The sequence below is a fragment of the Hyperolius riggenbachi genome, chromosome 9 (assembly GCF_040937935.1).
Source record: "Hyperolius riggenbachi isolate aHypRig1 chromosome 9, aHypRig1.pri, whole genome shotgun sequence".
NCBI lineage: Eukaryota > Metazoa > Chordata > Amphibia > Anura > Hyperoliidae > Hyperolius > Hyperolius riggenbachi.
The window spans coordinates 280281596-280302312 of NC_090654.1; the positions used below are offsets into that span (position 1 = coordinate 280281596).

Genomic DNA, 20717 nt, shown 5'->3' on the forward strand with positions numbered 1-20717 from the left:
ACAGACAAATAAAAAAAAAAAAAAAAAAAAAATAAGAGTCTGGCGTCAACGACCCCACGAACTTTGCATTTACCAATATATAGTTTGCATGTTAGGCTTAGCTTTGTCAAAACCAGCCGCCTCCCTCCCCCCCCCCCCCCCCCCAAAAAAAAAATCTCGTAATTAAGAGCAAAAACAAAATAACATTTAAAAAATATTATATTGTAGTGACGTCCTTTAATACTAAAATAAAAATATAGGATACATTCTTAAATGCAGATATACTAGAACTAAAGCAACAAGTGATTAAACAAATAACAAAAAAGATAAAAACAAACAAAAACACTGTACAATTTTATAAAATTTGTGTTTGTACATAAGTTACACAAAAAAAATGTATATACTTCATTAGACCTTTACTTCATATTGTCATGAAACATTGCATATTTTTGACGCAGTTACTCTGGTGAATACTAAATGTTCTTTAATACTATACGGTGTAGAAGAAACTGAAGGAAAAAAAGGGGAACTAATACGTAGTGGGGGACATGATTAGTGTATTTCAAAGTGTGCCTATGCCTAAGCACAGAGGAGGCAGCCATTTTGTTAGAAGTGGACTGAAGTAAAATTATGTTTGAGGCAAGTGGCCATTTTCCTTGATAACTTGCCTAGAAGAGCTGTGGCAGCCATTTTGTTGGTTGGATAAGACTGAAATGGGCTACCAGCTCTACATGAGCCTCAAGGGGCTGGTTTAGAATGATGGCTCCCAACAAAACTAAAGCAAGACAGGGGACAATAACCAGAGCAACCAATCAGAATGCTTGCTGCATTTAGACGCTTTATCCTGATCCACTGCTTAATTTTTGCCCTAATAGTCTTTTGAAATTACCAATTTATCAAGGCAGGTACAATGTGGCAATCTTAATTCAGGTTGCCATTTGTTTGTTCACCAGTTTTAGATCCTAAAGCCGTTATTTCCCACAATGCAGTGAGGTTGACAGACAGCAAACTATCAGGGCCATGGTCATGACATCACACTGTGCGAGGAGTTTCACCACAAGATCAACCACACAGACACCCTAATGATTTATTTGAGAAAAGGCAAAGATTTCTCAAGGGAAAGGGGGTATCAGCTGCTGATTGTAATGAAGTTCAATGGTTAAAGTTCCTCTTTAAGATCACTTTTATAAATCTGGTAATATTCAGATGTCTAAAAAAAATGCTCCTATTTCTGTGGAAATAGCATTTTTCTAACAATCTGCAAATCGCCACCTGTATAAATAAGCCTTATTCTGACATTGTGTGAGGTAAACCGCTGCGGTAGCCATTTTGTGGTTTAGCTTGGATTAGACACTACCTACAGGTTTCAAGGAGACCATCGGTTTCCCCCATAGTTCCAAGAAGCAGGTAGTTTATCATGAATGACCAACCAAGCGATGGCTGTTCTGTTGGACCGCCCATAATCAAAACATTTGATAGGTTAGGTCAGCGATTTCACTGAAGCATTTCATGAGGCAAAAAGTTCTCAGTTAGATAAAAATTGACTCCTCTTAGTGGCTCCACAGGAACCTAGTGAATTCATGAACCAAATCGGTCTGGCCACCATTTTGTTGGTTAGCTTAGAATCTAATAAATTAACAAGGACCAGTGGTTTCACCACATACTTCCTGGCAAAAAAAGTGAAGCAGTCAGTTTATTGGTTCACTAATAATCAAAACACAGACATGTCAGCACAACAGGGACCATCAGCAGAGGCACTTGAAAGAGGAGGAATGGCTAGATTGTAGGCAGTCCAAACCATTCAGCAACAAAAATTATACTTTGGACTTTCTGTTAAAAAACAAGCTTGCTGTTCACAACTGGCTTAGGCCTCAAAATGGCTGCCGACACTGTGGCTAGGCAACAGGCACACTAGTATAGCATATCATTGATGGCTACTCTGTTCAGGAAACCGCATAATTATCCAAAGTTGACCTAGTAACATATGACCTAATAGAAAAAAAATCCTCAAAATCCAGGAGGTTTAAACAAAAAAATCTAAAAACAGTCAACACTCCTGTTTTTGTTTTTTTATGGGTAACCAAAATATAAAAAAAAAACATGCGTTAAACCTGGCAGATGTTTTGAATAGGTTTAAGTCCTGCGCAGTCTATAATTTCTTGAATGGCTTAAAACCGTTGCACTTTCCCATGCTCAGTTCATTGAGAGCCCCACCTCTGTGCTGACCCCCCAAAAAACCCAGAAGACCCCCCCCCCATATCTCAGATCGCCAGCAAAAACAGTCTTGTTTTGAAATCACAATACTTCCACCATGTTTTTTTTTTTCCGGACAGTGGGCAGAATTTGCTACATTGTCACAGGCGTGAAACATGGCAGTGCTTTTGGTTAGTGCATACAAAATCGTTAAAATGCAAAACTTTTCATAGAGGATACATTTCAAGCTTATGTTTATTTACTTGTTTTTTTTTTTCTTAAGCAGCATACTTAGAAAAAAATAAAAATAGAACAGCTCTGATAAATGGGGGAGGTGGGGAGGTTGGGCAGTGGGTGGGAGGGGGAGGTGTGTTAGGGAGGGGCTTAACGGAGGCACCAAACTCACACCCACCCACTAGTGAGTTTAAAGAACATCTCTTCATCCAGACTCTCGTTCTGGTCCTTGGCCCGCGTGGACAGGAAGATGTAACCGCCGATGAACTCGTGAACTACTTTGCAATCCACTTCCGTGCAAATGAAGGAGAGCCTCATTTCGTCGGCGAATTCCACCGTTACCTGGAAGAGCGCGAGAGAATAGAGCGTTAATACGGGGTGGTCTCATGGCCTATGACAACACTACAAAAACAGGGTATGACCGGTTACTTCCTATGTTGTTAATTAGGGGCGTAGCTAAAGATCAAGTGACTCATCATAGCAATATGTTGATTGGGCCTTCCCCAAAAATGTTAAAGGTACCTTTGTGCTCCAGACAGCCCCCAGTATAGGGAGCTTGAGACACCCCTCAGTATTATGTAGCACCCAGTATGAATTAGCTAGAGGTACCCTCAGTATGGGTAGCCAGAGGAGTCCCCAGAATAGTTAGCCAGATTATTCCACCCCCCCCCCCCACACACATAAGCAGCCCCCAAGTAAGGGGTATTTAGATTAGCCCCCCCCTCCCCAGTACAGGTAGCAAGAATAGCACCCAATGTATAGGTAGCCAGATTAGCCAGGCATGACTAGGAGTGCGGGACTACACACCAATATACAGCAATGTATAAACATAGGAAGTGTTTCTGATGCGGAGACTGGGAAGATTCCCATAAAAGTGGCTATCCTAAATAACTTAGTACATTCTACTGTCTGTCACTACAGGGCCTCTTTAAACCAGCTTAGCGGTATGGACGAGCTCAGCTCGTCCATGACCGCCGCACTGGATTGCTCTGGCCCTGATGGGCCGATTTTCATTATTTTATTTATTTATTTATTTTTTTAAACGGGCAGCTAGCACTTTGCTAGCTGGGGACAATCGCCGCCACCGCTGATGCACCGCGAAACAGGCTGCGCAGCCACCCTGGCGCCATCAATAGAAAGCCAGGGAGGTTAACTGGTCAGATTCCACAGATGTCAGACGTGGTATTCAGGATCACACAGCACCAATTTCACATATGTATTTCCTCTCGGCTTACTGAGCAATTGCACAAATCTTAAGGAGCTCCATACATTGTACAATTTTTTTCGATCAGAGAAATTAGATCAATTTTTTTGTTTGGTCGAATAGTCTTTCAAATACTTTTTGGAGGTACCATACACATATGTTAAATTTTCCCAAAAATCAGAGAATAACGATCCAATATGAAGAAAACGTTTTTTATCCATAGTGTTTACTTACAACTTACCATACACTCAGGGGCGGTTTAAGCAACAATGGGGCCCCAGGGCAAAATAAACCTAGGGGGCCCCCCCAACATATACCCCGGAACAAAAATCGGCATTATGGGACCTTTTTTGCAGCTGGTATAGTCAGGGTGTGAAGTCCCAATCGGTCGGAGCTCCACATTCTGGCTATCCCAGCCTGCATGGGGGACAAGGGGTTAAAAAGTTTCAGGAGGGGGGACCCCACAAAATTAAAAAAAAATAAAATTCCCACACTCTAAACATAAAAAAAAATTGGGAAAATAGGAAAAAAATGCCAGGGATCTTCATACAGCCATATTGCGGCTGTATAGCGATCCCTTATTAACACCCTACTACTTTGTAGCGATCCCTGGCCAAAGCGCTGCGGCTGCGTATAGACCCCTGGAAACCCCATCAGGAAATTTATTGCGCTTTCATTTGATGCATGTAAAATTACACTACCGTTAGGTTTGCTACTAAAAGTGACATTTACCGCATTTAAAAGTATACTTTTTTCCTTCAAAACTTTAAAGTCTTTTTGAAAAATTGTTTTTTCCTCTTATTCCTAATGATCTCCTTAACATATACTGCAAATTTAGGGTTTCTAGCATTTAAAGGACTTACGAGGCCAACTACGTAAAAAAAGTTAATTACCTGCCTCTAAGTTTCACGCACGGAGGACGCCGTCCGCGCCCTCCGTGCAGCGCCGCCGGGTCCCCCGCTCATTATCCCCCCCGGGCCGGCTCCCGACCCCACGGCCCGGGTCGGGCTCTCCTTCCCCTCCAAAGCTGCGCAGTCCGCCTGGCCGCGAATGCGGCTGCGCAGCTCTAGGGCCAACTCCTCCGATCCACGCTACGTAGCGTGGAACGGAGGGGTTGGCCCTAGAGCTGCGCAGCCACGGCCAGAGGAAGCGGCCATCTTTGGAGGGGAAGGAGAGCCCGACCCGGGCCGTGGGGTCGGGAGCCGGCCCGGGGGGGAAAATGAGCGGGGGACCCGGCGGCGCTGCACGGAGGGCGCGGACGGCATCCTCCGTGCGTGAAACTTAGAGGCAGGTAATTAACTTTTTTTACGTAGTTGGCCTCGTAAGTCCTTTAAGGTGGATTTGCTATCAACCATTAAAGTCGGCAGGTTTTTTTTTCCTTTGAAACTTTAAAATCGATTTTCTCAAAAACTATAAGGCTGATTTGAAAATTTTTTTTTCCTCTTGTAGCCACTGAGGGCCCCTACAAGTTCTGGGGCCCTGGGGCAGCTGCCTCCTCTGCCTCTATGGTAGCGCCGGCCCTGCATACACTATACAATTTCACAATCACCCAGATTTTTCCAACATGTCAGATCACATTTTTATAAAAAAAAAAAAAAAAAAAAAAAAAAAAAAAAAAAGGATTCTTTTCGATTTTCACTATTCGATCGTTTTGGTCGAATAAATGGGAAATCAAACTTTTTAATTGTACCATGTATGGGCACCATTACAGTCATGATGTAGGAGTTACGCCATCTGCAGTGCATTCCTGTAAATTGCAGGCCGCTCACCATTTTGATTTCCCAGTTGACATTCCATTGCTTCATGTTGCTGAACCTCCACGTTTTAATGGCGTCGCCGGTGCTGGCGTCCATCCTGATCAGTCTGTTGTAGGTGATTCCAATCAGCTCCTCCTTCTTTCCTCCTTGGAACCTGAGAGATGGCCAAGAATCGTATCAGCGATAGAAAACCAATCAATGTTCTATACGGTACTTGTGTGAATGGAGGCTGACCTATTTGTTTCCTTTTAAACAATGCAGATTGCCTGGCTGATCTAATACTTTTAGCCATAGACCCTGAACCTGCATACAGCAGATCAAATATCTATGAAAAATCTGACAAGATTACCTGTACGCTTGTTTCAGGTGTGTGACTCAGACATTACTGCAGCCAAAGAGATCATCAGGGCTGCCGGGCAACGGGTTTTTGTTTAAAAGGAAAGAAATATGGCAGCCTCCATAGCCCTCTCCCCATAAGTTCCCTTTAAAGTCCGAATACAGCCAAAAGTTTGGGCAGCACGGTGGCGTAGTGGTTAGCGCTCTCGTCGTGTAACGAGAGCGCTAACCACTACTAACCACCCGGTTTGAATCCCAGCTAGGTCAACATCTGCAAGGAGTTTGTATGTTCTCCCCGTGTCTGCGTGGGTTTCCTCCGGTTTCCTGCCAAATCCCCCAAAAAACATACAGATAAGTTAATTGGCTTCCCTCTAAAATTGGCCCTAGATGATAATATATACATGACACTACATACATAGACATATGACTATGGTAGGGACTAGATTGTGAACCCCTCTGAGGGACAGTTAGTGACAAGACAATATACTCTGTACAGCGATGCGTAATATGTCGGTGCTATATAAACTAAACAAGACAAATTCTCAGATATGAACCTAGGCGTATATTGCCTGGCTACCCATTTCCAGTTAGACGTGGGTCTTAAAATTACTCATCAGCTGCTTCCTGTGAACTACAAGCCCCGCCTCCTCATGCAGACGCACTGACGCATGCGCCGCCCACTTTTCACTGTATTTGGAGTCTGTCACGTCACATAGGTGCCAATAAACTAGTTTACTATACCTGATTTTTTTTTATTATACCCAAGTTTACTATATCAGGCTCTACTCCAATAGACTAAAAATGGAGATTGGCCGGGACCTGGAGAGGTAGTTTACTATACCAGAGTTTATTACAACGAGATTATACTGTACACACAGAACAGCAGGCAACTGGAATTTACTTTTAACCTCCCCGGCGTTCTATTAAAATCGCCAGGGAGGCTGTGGGAGGGTTTTTTTTTAATAAAAAAAAAAAACTATTTCATGCAGCCAACTGAAAGTTGGCTGCATGAAAGCCCACTAGAGGGCGCTCCGGATGCGTTCTTCCGATCGCCTCCGGCAGCCAGAAGTAACACGGAAGGCCGCAATGAGCGGCCTTCCGTGTTTCGCTTACCTCGTCGCCATGGCGACGAGCGGAGTGACGTCATGGACGTCAGTCGACGTCCTGACGTCAGCCGCCTCCGATCCAGCCCTTAGCGCTGGCCGGAACTTTTTGTTCCGGCTACGCTGGGCTCAGGCGGCTGGGGGGACCCTCTTTCGCTGCAGCGGCGATCAGGTAGCACACGCAGCTGGCAAAGTGCCGGCTGCGTGTGCTGCTTTTTATTTGATGAAAATCGGCCCAGCAGGGCCTGAGCGGCACCCTCTGGCGGTACTGGACGAGCTGAGCTCGTCCAGACCTCCCCAGCAGGTTAAAACGGGATTGACGGCCATAAAATCAAACTGACCTGGCAATGAAATGCGTGATGCCGAATTCCGGTAGGGACTGCCAGGCTTGGATAAACCTCATTTTGGCCTCTATTAAACTCATCTGGGCGACGTTCTGATGCGCTTCCAGGATTCGGGCTGTGATCTGCGGGAGACAGACACGTCACTGCTGGAGTCAGAACTGAATTAACAACACATCAGACAGGAAAGAGTTTACTTCAAATTAATCCTGAGGGTTTTTTTTTTTATGCAGTTTGAAAATAGACCAATGAAATGCAGCGGCTGTTACTGCCATTTCAAACTGCATAACATTTTCATTAGCTCAGAATTTCTAAAGCATCTTATTAGCCACCCCTGCAATATACATACACAGAAATCTAGGCTTCTTAACCCATTCAGGTTCCGTGGTTTTCATGTGAGAAATGTTCACCTCCCATTCATTAGCATATAACTTTATCACTACTTATTACAATGCACTGATCTATATCTTGTTTTTTCTGCCACCAATTAGGCTTTCTTTGGGGGGTACATTTTGCTAAGAGCCACTTTACTGCAAACGCATTTTAACAGGAAGAATAAGGAAAAAAACGGAAAAAAATCATTATTTCTCAGTTTTCAGCCATTATAGTTTTAAAATAATACATGCCCCCATAATTAAAACTCGCGTATTGTATTTGCCCATATGTCCCGGTTATTACACCGTTAAAATTATGTCCCTATCACAATGTATGGCGACAATATTTTATTTGGAAATAAAGGTGCATTTTTTCCATTTTGCATCTATCACTATTTACAAGTTTAAAATAAAAAAAAAAAATATAGAAATATTTCATCTTTACATTGATATTTAAAAAGTTTAGACCCTTAGGCAAATATTTACATGTTGTTTTTTTTTTATTGTAATGGAATTTTTTTTTTATAGTAAACATTTTATTTGGGTACTTTTGGGAGGGTGGGAGGTAAACAATAGATTTATAATGTAAATGTGTGTTCATTCTTTTTTTTTTTTTTTTTCAGGTGTAGTATTACTTTTTGGCCACAAGATGGCGGCCATGAGTTTGTTTACATGACGTCACTAAGCGTAGCACGCGCTTAGAGTGACACATCGGGAAGGGAACGGCCAGAAAAGGCGCAGCTTCCGAGAGAAGCTGTCGCTTTTTCAGCGGGGGAGAGGAATCAGTGATCGGGCTCCATAGCCCGATACATTGATTCCTTGGCTACCGAATCCGCGGCCGGGAGTGCGCGTGCACGATCGGCCGCGGGAGTGCGCGGTAGCACGCATGGTTCCTGGACGTAGAAACTATGTCCAGGAACCAAAATAGGTTAAAGAGACACTGACGCGAAAAAAAGAAATTATGATAAGGATTTGTATGTGTAGTACAGCTAAGAAATAAAACATTAGCAGCAGAGAAGCAAGTCTAATATGGTTTCCAGTACAGAAAGAGTTAAGAAACTCCAGTTATCTATGCAAAAGAGCCATTGAGCTCCAGGACTTTCAAAGTTGCAGAGATCTCTGTCTTCTGAAGCTTATTATCTCAAGTGTCTAGCACTGTATTGTTTTTTTCTTCTGCAGAGAACAGGTCAAAAGTTCACTGGCCTGCTCTGTAAAATCATTTAAAATGCTGAGTAGTGTGTAAACTGCAAATATTAGAGAATGATGTAATGTTATGAACAAAACTATATAACTGAAAATAAAAACATGAGATTATTTTCTTTGCTACTAATGTTCTAGTAATTATGCATACTACGCAATCAATTCATTATATCATTTTTTTTTTGTTTCAGTGTCTCTTTAAAGGGTACCAGAGTTGACTGAAAAAAGAAAAAAATTCTTACATACCAGGGGCTTCCCCTGCCCACTCCGGCCTGTTTGCTCCATCAGTGCCACCCTCCACCTCCTGGGTCTTCTCTAACGGGTTCCGGTATCTTCAGCTAGTCAGCGCATGCGCAGTGCACCCGTGCTCCCTCCCTCATCGCATACATACAGTATGAAATCGGCACCGGTAGACTTGGGCGCAGGATACAGCCGGTATATGGCTGATCCTGCTTCTGCACAAGTTACCGGCCGTGTTAATTACTCTTCCCCCTCCAGGCCGCCATGGATGGTGGGAAATGAAATAATTCAGCTTCCAGCTATTGCTGGAGGCCGAATTATTGTGTTTTTTAAGAAACTTCAGCTCTGTCTTTTGACGGATCCGACATTACTCACTGAGCGCGCTATTGAAGTAATTCCCTTTATAGTCTATGGTGGCGCCAGCTGCGCCCAAATCTTCCGCCGCTGAAAAGGACTGCTCCGCCCCCATCTTGCTCCTGCGGGCAGGAGAGTTATGTGCCTGCGGGCAGGAGAGTTATGTGCAGCAACCTCCTAGCGACGGGAGCGCACACAGCCGCGCTGCGCATGCGCCGACTGGCCGAAGATACTGGGACCCGTTACAGAAGAGTCAGGAAGCGGAGGAAGGCACTGAGGGGGCGATCAGGTCGGAGGGGGCAGGGGGAAGCCACAGGTATGTAAGAATTTTTTTTTTCAGTCATCTCTGGTTTCCTTTAAAAAAAAGGACAACTATTGATAAAGACAACTTAATAACGATTGATAAAACTATTTAATACTGTTTATTAGGGTACACATTACCACTAGAGGTGGCCCAAACAGTTCGCCGGCGGGCAGTATTCTGCAAACCATCCCATCGGCTGTTCACATTCGCGGAGAACAGCGAACATTTGGAGTTTTTGATTAGCCCCCTATACATAGAGCTAAAATTTGGCCCCTTACCTCACAGTCAGCAGACACATGGCAGCCAATCGGCTAGCACCCCCTCCTGGACTCTTTCCCCCTCCCCTCCTGCTTCAATATTACACTGTTCTTAGCATGTCAGACTGCAGAGATTCCCCTTCTGCAAATGAGACATTACAAATGTAGCTGAAATCTACACACAATGCATTACAGCTTTTGCCTCTGATATTTAACATGAAAAGTAGGAAAATGTTTACACAGCTACTTAGACATTATTTGTAAATTGTCGTTTTAGAAAATTTGGTTTGATAGAGTTCCTTTAAGGGGAGGGGAAGAGGATGGAAAGGTGATGGGAAGAGGCGGAGCTGTCGTCGTGTTCCTTCCGGTCTGAAAATCTGAGTTTAGCCCAAAAGTAAACATTTTTCAAAGAGTGATTACGGGGACTGGAGGGAATGGGGGAGGAACGGACAACCCACAGAGGTATGTGCATCCAATATGAACATACCTCTGTGCTTAGCTTTGGTGACCTTGCCTTGGACCAGGTGCCCTTTAATTGGTCCATTCCCAAGCTGCAGCGAATAAGCAGTCTATACTCTGCTGTTCTCCTCAAACACAACTGATGATCCGGAGTGTCCCTTTACATCTCCCCCTATCTCAGTGACGAGCTCTGTGGGGTTAGAGTTCAGCATTGTGTACTCAGACACGCACGGTGAACTCACACACGCACAACTGAAGTATGGGCAAATAAGCACATTCCAATCATAGAACGGGTCATCACATACTTCCTTGTGCCGGCAGATGACACACATTCCACCGAGGAGAGCCTGGCATGGCTACAACACAGCCAACTGCAAATCTGTCCTGTGCGCAGGGATGGGAAGGAATCCACATGCCGACCTGACGAGAGCCTGGCATGGCTACAACACAGCCAACTGCCATCCTGTAGTGTGCGGCAGGGATGGGCGGGAATCCACATGCCAACCTGAGGAGAGCCTGGCATGGCTACAACACAGCCAACTGCCATCCTGTCCTGTGCGGCAGGGATGGGCAGGAATCCACATGCCAACCTGAGGAGAGCCTGGCATGGCTACAACACAGCCAACTGCCATCCTGTCCTGTGCGGCAGGGATGGGCGGGAATCCACATGCCGACCTGACGAGAGCCTGGCATGGCTACAACACAGCCAACTGCCATCCTGTAGTGTGCGGCAGGGATGGGTGGGAATCCACATGCCAACCTGAGGAGAGCCTGGCATGGCTACAACACAGCCAACTGCCATCCTGTCCTGTGCGGCAGGGATGGGCGGGAATCCACATGCCGACCTGACGAGAGCCTGGCATGGCTACAACACAGCCAACTGCCATCCTGTAGTGTGCGGCAGGGATGGGTGGGAATCCACATGCCAACCTGAGGAGAGCCTGGCATGGCTACAACACAGCCAACTGCCATCCTGTCCTGTGCGGCAGGGATGGGCGGGAATCCACATGCCAACCTGAGGAGAGCCTGGCATGGCTACAACACAGCCAACTGCCATCCTGTCCTGTGCGGCAGGGATGGGCGGGAATCCACATGCCAACCTGAGGAGAGCCTGGCATGGCTACAACACAGCCAACTGCCATCCTGTCCTGTGCGGCAGGGATGGGCAGAAATCCACATGCCAACCTGAGGAGAGCCTGGCATGGCTACAACACAGCCAACTGCCATCTTGTCCTGTGTGGCAGGGATGGGCGGGAATCCACATGCCAACCTGAGGAGAGCCTTGCATGGCTACAACACAGCCAACTGCCATCCTGTAGTGTGCGGCAGGGATGGGTGGGAATCCACATGCCAACCTGAGGAGAGCCTGGCATGGCTACAACACAGCCAACTGCCATCCAGTCCTGTGCGGCAGGGATGGGCGGGAATCCACATGCCAACCTGAGGAGAGCCTGGCATGGCTACAACACAGCCAACTGCCATCCTGTAGTGTGCGGCAGGGATGGGTGGGAATCCACATGGCAACCTGAGGAGAGCCTGGCATGGCTACAACACAGCCAACTGCCATCCTGTCCTGTGCGGCAGGGATGGGCGGGAATCCACATGCCAACCTGAGGAGAGCCTTGCATGGCTACAACACAGCCAACTGCCATCCTGTCCTGTGTGGCAGGGATGGGCGGGAATCCACATGCCAACCTGAGGAGAGCCTGGCATGGCTACAACACAGCCAACTGCCATCCTGTCCTGTGCGGCAGGGATGGGCGGGAATCCACATGCCAACCTGACCATTAGGGATGGTCGGAGATGCCAATTTCCGTTTCTGCCGAAAATCCGCATTCCGCCATTGCCAATTACCGCTACCATTTCCACTAACGATTTCTGCATTCCGATGCTGATTTTCGTGATAATTTCTGTCGACTTTGAAAGATTTTTTTTTTTTCCTCTTTTCCCACTTTTCTGCTTAATATTCCCTGAAAATTTGCTGTATTGAGCTCCTACCGGGGCTTTGCTATTAACCTCTAAAGTCGGCATCATACCGCATATCGGTAATGCGAATTTTCTGCATTTTACATTACAGTCAACAGCGGCCAACTTTGGTGGTTAATAGCAATGTCCCCGTAGTTTCTATAAACGCCAAATTCAGGGAATGTTGAGCAGAAAAGTGGAAAGAAGAGGAAAAACAAGATTTCAAAAACACCTTGTAGTTTGAGAAAATCCATGTTAAAAATCGGCAGAAATTACAGCGAAAATACGCATTGGAATCGCTATGCAGTATGATGCTGAGTTTAGAGGTTAATAGCAAATCCCCCATAGGTGTTAGAAACACCAATTCAGGGAATGTTAAGTAGAAAAGTAGGAATAAAAAAAATCTTCCCAAAAGACCTTGTAGCTTTTGAGAAAATTGATGTTAAAGTGGGCGGAAATTTCCGCAACAATATCCGTGAAAATCCGCCTACTGCACTTCCATTACCGATTTCCGAATTTCGTTGCGGAAATGCAATTACCGATCAAAAATTCGGAAATTGCATTTCCGCGGAATCCGAACGAGCATCCCTAATGACTAGGTCTGCCACGGTAGCGCAGGCCATTGTGGAACTCTGAAAGTCGTTAGCCATGGCTATTAGTTCACACCAAAACCAGGAACTTTATCCAACAATGGCCGCGGTACGGACAGCGGCAGAATCTGGAAGACTACTTGTCCGTCATCCGTGTGCAGCGACGGGTGCAACATCTGCAGCAGGAAATAAAGTGTGCTTTGAAGCAGCTCTTCAATGTAATGCCAGGTACACACAATGCGATTTTCTGGCAGATTTACTGCCAAATCTATTACTTCCAACATCTCCGATCGATTTTCCATTGAAGTGAACGGAAAATCTATCGGAAATCAGATCAGACATGTTGGAAATAATCAATTTGGCCTTAATTCTGCCAGAAAATCTTATGTGTACCAGACATAATGTATAAGGGGCCGGGCAGAGACTGGAGAGGCTCCAGCCTCAGGGCGCAGTGTAGGAGGGGGCGTAGAATTCATTCAGCTGTCATTCCTAATTGTGTTTGAAGCAGAAAGAAATAAGAGAAGGGGATATATGGCAGTGACTGCAAGCCAGATAACTAGATATTAAGGTGTTGGGGAGGTTGTGGGCCCTGTGGCGCCTCTTAGTCCAATAGCATTCAGTGTGTGATGGCTGGGGTGGGAGGGGGGGGCGCACTTTGGTGTCTCCGCCTTGGGTGCTGGAGGACCTTGTCCCGGCACGGATGGAGCCTCCTAGAGCTCCGATACGCGTCAGCCTTTGTATGTGTCTACTGATGTGCAAATAAAGTTGAAGCAAAGTTTTATACCCAGCCTTGGTGTAGCGGAATGCTCTCTTCCTTAGCACATGGATTCTTAAAGGGGTTCTCTGGGGGGGGGGGGGTTGAAAATAAAAACAGACACTTACCTGGGGATTCTTCCGCCCCCCTGCAGCTGTTATGTCCCACGCCGTTCGCCAATGATCCGACTGTGCAATTGCTGCTAAAGTGCCAAGTGAGAGAACCAGTTGCAGAAATAAATGAAAAAAGGGTCCCCAGAGATTGGGAACAAAGTAAGTGCAAGCCAACGAAGAACGGAGGATAAACCCCAAGTGCGAGGTGGAAGGACTTACCCCCAGAAGCAAGGAAAGAGGAGGGCGGTGCGGCAATAGCACACACCCACTTTGCATGTATGTAGGATCGTTCTATTGTTAGCACTTGTCACTTTACTTACCTCCGGGTCATTTACAGTTACTATTTGTGGATTTGAGGAGGGATTGGGCAATTTAGTTGTCATTTATACAGTGATTGTTATTTATTATTGTGTGTATCCGGGCTTTATGTTTTGAATTGATTTTACATCATCTGTGCAACTTATTGTTTAATAAAAGCTCATGTTCATATTTTCTACATCATTATTTGTGTGGTGCGGTTCTTTAGGGGAATTGCTTTGTTCGGGATATATCTTTGCACCTGCGCAGTTAGTAAAGGCTTGTAACTGCACATGTGCAGAACGCTGCCAGCCAAGGAGGCACATGGTCAGGGACGCAAATACGCAGTAGTACTGACGAGAAAAGTTACACTTAACCGCTTGCCGATGGGCGCGGCGGCAGCCCAAGGATCGCCTAACGCCGATTGGCGTAAAGTCCTGGGGCTGCAGTTTGCAGGAGATCGCATGTAGGCTGCGCGCGCATCTCCTGCTTGGTAGGCGATCACCGCTCGGAGACTGTTTGTAAAGTGATGCGATCAGCAGCAGCGCTGTACTGGGGACAGCCGTGTGATACGGCGGTCCCCCTGGGACACTAGAGAGCGATTGGCTGTCATAGGCTGAAGCCTATGACAGCCGATCGCCGTGATTGGCCAGCTGGGGGGAAAGAGGGCTTTTGTAATAAAAAATAAATAAATAGGCAAATTTAATAAAAAATAAATAATAAATATTTATTAAAAAAAAAAAAAAAACATTGGGGAGGGGTGCCGATCAGACCCCAACAACAGAGAGGTCTGTTGTTGGGGAGGAAAGGTGTGTGGGGGAAAATCACTTGTGTACGGTGTTGTGCGGCCCTGCAGCTTGGCCTTAAAGCTGCAGTGGCCAATTTAGTAAAAATGGCCTGGTCTTTAGGGGGGGGGGGGGGGTTTAACACTGCGGTCCTCAAGAGGTTAACAAGGGCTGACAGTGGCAGAATGGAGAGGAGCAGACAAACACCGGGGAAGCGGACAGACTACAGGGGGCTGATAGAAGTCCCAGGTAAGTATAAATCCTCTTCTGCCCCTCATGACCGGTACACTTGGCCAGTATGTTTTTCAGGTAATGTAAGCAGGTTATAAGCTTTACAAGCTGCCCTTTTCCAAATCGCTATATTAAAAAGATAAATGGTTGCATTATAACAGCATGAGTCAGGCTTATACCAGCTCTCAGGTACGATACAGTCAGGGAATATATACCGTAACAACAGATAAAGCCTGAAAATGCAAAAGAATAGTAAATAGTAGCAAGTCTGAGGAAATGGAAAAAATAGAGTTTGGGGGAGGGGAGGGGGGGGGGGGGACAGACTAAACAAAACAAAAACAGAGCTGAATGCTGACAACTTACCAAGTCTCTTACAAAGCCCGGCTGGGGAGGGCAATGTCACAAAATGCAGAGGAAGAGGAAGAGGAAGGGGGAAATAAAACAAAAAGAGCAAATGAGATTCATACAGCAAATGAGGGGAAAAAAAAGAAAGTGCAAAAGTTTCCAGAAAAGTTTCTAAAAAGCATGCAAAACCATCTTCCAGGCAAAACTGAAAATGCAAATGAAAAATGAGTGAATTCAGAGAGGGGAGCAGTACAGAGGCAGCCCTAGTAGATGCAGGCAGAGTGAGAGGGGAGGAGCAAAGACAGTCCTGGTAGATGTTTTCAGAATAAGGGGGAGGGGCACAGAGGCAGTCCTGGTAGCTACAGTCAGAGAGAGGGGAGGGGCAGCCCTGGTAGCTGAAGGCAGAGTGAGAGGGGAGGGGCACAGAGGCAGTCCTGGTAGCTACAGTCAGAGAGAGGGGAGGGGCAGCCCTGGTAGCTGAAGGCAGAGTGAGAGGGGAGGGGCACAGAGGCAGCCCTGGTAGCTGCAATCAGAGTGAGGGGGAGGAGCACAGACAGTGCTGGTAGATGCTTTCAGAATGAGGGCGAGGGGCACAGAGGCAGTCCTGGTAAATGCGGGCAGAGAGGGGAGGGGCAGAGGCAGCCCTGGTAGCTGAAGGCAGAACAAGGGGGAGGGGTACCGAGGCAGTATCGGTAGCTGCATTGAGGGGAGGGGCACAGAAGCAGCCCTGGCAGCTGCAGTCAGAGTGAGAGGGGAGAGGCACAGAGGCAGCCCTGGTAGCTGCAGTTATGAGTGGGAGGGGCACATTGGCAGCCCTGGTAGCTGCAGTCAGAGTGAGGGGGAGGGGCACAGAGGCAGTCCTGGCAGCTGAAAGCAGAGAGGGGAGGGGCACAGAGGCAGACCTGGCAGCTGCAGGCAGAGTGAGGGGCACAGAGGCAGCCCTGGCAGCTGCAGGCAGAGAGAGGGGAGGGGCATAGAGGCAGTCCTGGCAGCTGCAGGCAGAGTGAGGGGGAGGGGCACATAGGCAGTCCTGGCAGCTGCAGGCAGAGAGAGAAAGGGGAGGGGACCAGAGGCAGCCCAGACAAGAGAAGGGAGTAGCTACGTGAACAGATACATTGTAACGGCACAAGACAGTACGTGGTCACACCAATCCAGCCAGTCCAGACCTGCTTCCAGCGTGATCCTGACCACATGCACAGTGAATCAGACTGCTGTAGTCTCCAGTCACATGACCAAGAGCTTCTGAGATGCAAAATACTTCAGTGCAGCTACACTTTACAGTCTGTGTAGATGAGCGTTTACTCAAAGCTGTGCAGCCACCCATTGAGATCAATACAATCACTAACAGAGAAGCTGGGCTTTATTTAAGTCCATAGACTGAGCTCTGAATGCATTATAGGAGTCGCCCTCTGGAACCCCCCTGCTTCCTTTCAGGACAGTTCTGCAGAGATAGAGAGGCTCCCAGCATGACTAATACTGCACCTGGTACCTCCCCTTAGCACTATGTCATGGGGGAGTGGCTAAACACACAAAGGAAAAGATGCCTCATACTTTTTTTTTTAACCTTTCTGGCGGTATGATTCCTTCTGATTTTAGGGTCTAAAAGCAGTATAAATTTTTTCATGCGCTTTTAGACCCTAAAAGCAAGAAAAAAAAATCATACAACGAAAGAGTCTGCAGCAGCCTCAGCACTCAAGCGCTGCAGTTTTCCCTCCGTCCTCCGGGTGGCGCTGTAACCCTATAGTGAGGTGGCCGCGTGTCGTCATAACGACAGGCAGCGATCTCACCAGGGGAAGCAGAGCCTCGGAGGAGAGGAAGAAGAATCTCGACAGAAGTCGGGATCCCCGGAAGGTGAGTTTAAACGCCCGCTGAGCGCATTGCTCTGCATAGAGCCTCCAGCGGCTACCCTGAGTGTAGGTCGGGGTTATCACTCTGAGCTGTGGTTTTCTGACCCGACTGTAGCTCGGGGTTACCGCCAAGGAGGTTAAAGAACTTCCATACACCCATAATTATAAATACCAATAAGGGAGGAATGGGGGGTAAATATTAAGCACGTCCCCTTTGATTCACACATCTGTGGTGGAAAACAGTTCTGTTATTCCGTTACCTAAAATCTGTTGCTCTCTCAGCTTTCCCACAAATCCCTGCACACCAAGTCTCAGACTACGGGCCAGATAATCTGCAGTGTCAGCCAATCAGGCTGTGCTGAGCTGCAAAGGGCACTATCGTTGTGATAAAAGGCTACAGGTACTCTTTAAGGCAGTTATATGTTTGTGCAGAGCAGCTGGAGGACATCTCCTCTCTGGGTGACAGGCGGATGACATTCCGCACATTCTCCCCCCCTCGCTGCACATCCTGCTCCCTGCAGCAGCTTCACCTCATTCTGTGGGACAGAAGCTTCCCAGCTGACCAGATACTCCCAGCTAGTGTTACATCCCGGATGCAAACTTACACGCCATTAACTCCTTCCTGGACACCCCCGCTAGTCATCACATGACCAACAGAGATAAGCCGCTGCTACTAGGGCTGGTTCTAGACACCCCCCCCCCCCCCCCAACACGCAATCAGGCAGGGTTGCTGGCAGCAGTAGCAGTGATAACTGATAAGTCATTGCTACTAATCGAGTGCAGTGATTAGACCAATGATGGTGATGTGGTCCCGCCCACAAGATCATCAGAACCAGTTAGCAAAAGGAGCAGTGATCAGCCGCCCACTGCTCCTTTTGCTAACTGGTTCCGATGATCTTGTGGGCTGGACCACGGCACCTTCATTGGTCTAATCACTGCACTCGATTAGTAGCAATGACCTATCAGTTGTCACTGCTACTGATCGATTGCAGTGAATGTCCAAATTACGGTACCTGGTCCCACCCGCAAGACCCTCCGCACCAGTTAGCAAAAGGAGCAGCGGGCAGCTGTGATTGGCCAGTCTGGTTCCAGCACCCCCTGCGTGATTGGTCAGCTGCCAAAGCTTCCTCTCTGACTGGCTATGGTGATCTCTCTGGCCGGTGATGAGGTTTTACTGTACCGATAAGAAGAATTTATCAACACCTCATGGGCTTATAATGCAGGCAAGTGCCAACGATCAAATGAAGAAGTGGATTCTGGGATGCAATGATTAGAAGGGTAAAATGTGTGCGCCAAGAAGGCAGGTGGGAGAGCGGAGAGGAGGCAAGTGCTGCCCCCTAGATTTGGCCTTCTGAATCACATGATTCAGCTATCTTAATGCTAGGTCCGCCCCCTCTCTGGCTACCTAAATGGGGTCTCTCTGGTTACCCACAAGGGGAGACAATTTATAGACCCTCATCTTAGGAGTTTTATAGCCTATAAACTACCCTGATCGCTTAGTAGGCAGATCCGCCATGTTTCAACCGGCCTTCTGGAGAGATCTCTCGCGCTTATCAGCCGAACTGCCACAGGTATTGGTTGCCCCACCCTTCCGATAATTAGCAGCCGCGTAGCATGCATTGGATGTCGCAGTTTGCAATCCGCCACACCGAAGAAAGCACCACAGCAAGCTTTGTCACACGCAGACGCTTGTGATGCGGGTGGCGCCTGAAGCAAAAACCAGCCGCCAGTGCTCAACAAACGTCACGGCGGTGAGACGCCCGCACGTACCTGCTTGTTCTTGTACTTCTTCAGATAGCGGGGGGAGACCACACACTCCGGGTTGATGTCGGAATTGATCTGGTCAGGAATGACGAGAGGGTCTGGATTCAGGTGCTGCATCTTCAGAAAGGACAGAATATTCTGAACTTCCAGGTTGTAGGAACTGTCTGCCATGGTCTTCCCTTTGGATGCCAATCTACAGGCGGCCATCCAGCTGGCATACTGCTTCTCCTGCAAGCACAGAACAAACATGTTAGAGAGAGCGTGGTTCCGGTCATGTGACCAGGCTGTGGTTTAACAGCCCATCACTTTTAGGAATTGGTCACAAAATTGCTTGGCTCAGCTACAGATCTGCATTGTACCTACGCCTACCTATTGCCTGATGAAGCGGTGTCATACCTGCGAAACGCGTTGCATTTCCCCCTCGAGTTTGTAAATAAATTTGTTCTGCTGAACTTTGCTAGCATATCTTGTGTCTGTTTGGAGGAGGTAAGTCCACCACTGCCGCCACAACTTTTTAGATATTTTTATTCTTCTAGTGCCTCTGTATACCTGTTACATTGTTAGAAGTCCACCCCTGGTAGAGGCGTGTCCTCCCCTTTTTCCTGATCTACAGAGAGCGTCTTCTTAATCCTGAGTGGGGTCAGGTCTAATCTCCCCACCTGCAACTACAGTGGTTGCCTTTGAGATAACCCTGCTTTGTGAGTATACTTGTATTTACTCTACCAACTTCATCCCATATTACCAGTACATACTACACTATATTTCTGGCTCTCTGTGTCCCCATCTTTGGTCATGTGACCGGGCTGTGATTTAAAGAGACTCTGAAGCGAGAATAAATCTCGCTTCAGAGCTCATAGCTTAGCTTAGTTTAGCAGGGGCACACATGCCCCTGCTAAACCGCCGCTATAGCGCCGCTAAACGGGGGCCCCTTCACCCCCAAACCCCCCACTGCGACACTTGGTCGCAGACTTGGTAGCTCCTGGAGGCAGGGCCAACGGCTGCAGCCCTGCCTCCAGTCGCGTCTATCAGACGCGCATCGCCGCCTCTCCCCCGCCCCTCTCAGTGAAGGAAGACTGAGAGGGGCGGGGGAGAGGCGGAGATACGCGCTGACAGACACGCGTGGGGCAGGGCTGCGGCGGTTAGCCCTGCCCCAACCAGGAAGCGCTCCCCCGCTGCACCGAGGGGATTTGGGGGTGAAGGGACCCCCGTTAAGCCGCGGGATGGCTGCGGTTTAGCAGTGGCACACATGCCCCTGCTAACTATGAGGTCTGAAGCGATATTTACTCTCGCTTCAGACTCTCTTTAATGACCTATTACTCATGGGGATTTTATTCATGCAATCCTGATACTCCTAAGCAAGCTCGACATTCTCCTATACATGCTGAAGCGGCATGTTGGATCTTTGAAAGGACAACTGAAGTGAGATGTATATGGAGGATGTCATATGTATTGCCTTTTAAACAATACCAGTTGCCTGGCAGCCCTGCTGATCTATTTGGTTGCAGTAGTGTCTGAATCACACACCTGAAACAAGCATACGGCTAATCTAGTCAGAAGCACCATATCGGCATGCTTGTTCAGGGGCTGAGGTTATAAGAGGCAGAGGGTCAGCAGGATGCCAGGAAATCTGCATTGTTTACAAGGAAATAAATATGGTAGCCTCCATATCCCTCCCACTTCAGGTTCCTTTT

The 20717-nt window shown here is 47.4% G+C and overlaps 1 protein-coding gene across 4 annotated transcripts in view; it reads right to left on the reverse strand.

Moving 5' to 3' along the window:
• Positions 1 to 320: 320 nt before the first annotated feature.
• FERMT2 (FERM domain containing kindlin 2) overlaps positions 321 to 20717 on the reverse strand; it is a 168126-nt gene continuing 147729 nt past the window's right edge. For 2 of the 4 annotated variants that reach the window (XM_068254662.1, XM_068254660.1), the window contains 5 exons: positions 19033 to 19254; positions 15434 to 15454; positions 7148 to 7272; positions 5380 to 5521; positions 321 to 2748 (listed from right to left, as the gene is read on the reverse strand). In XM_068254662.1, the coding sequence (XP_068110763.1) occupies positions 2575 to 2748; positions 5380 to 5521; positions 7148 to 7272; positions 15434 to 15454; positions 19033 to 19254 (684 nt within the window). In that variant the 3' untranslated portion in view covers positions 321 to 2574. The remainder of the gene's footprint in view (positions 2749 to 5379; positions 5522 to 7147; positions 7273 to 15433; positions 15455 to 19032; positions 19255 to 20717) is intronic. The other 2 variants (XM_068254663.1, XM_068254661.1) reach the window with 1 other exon arrangement.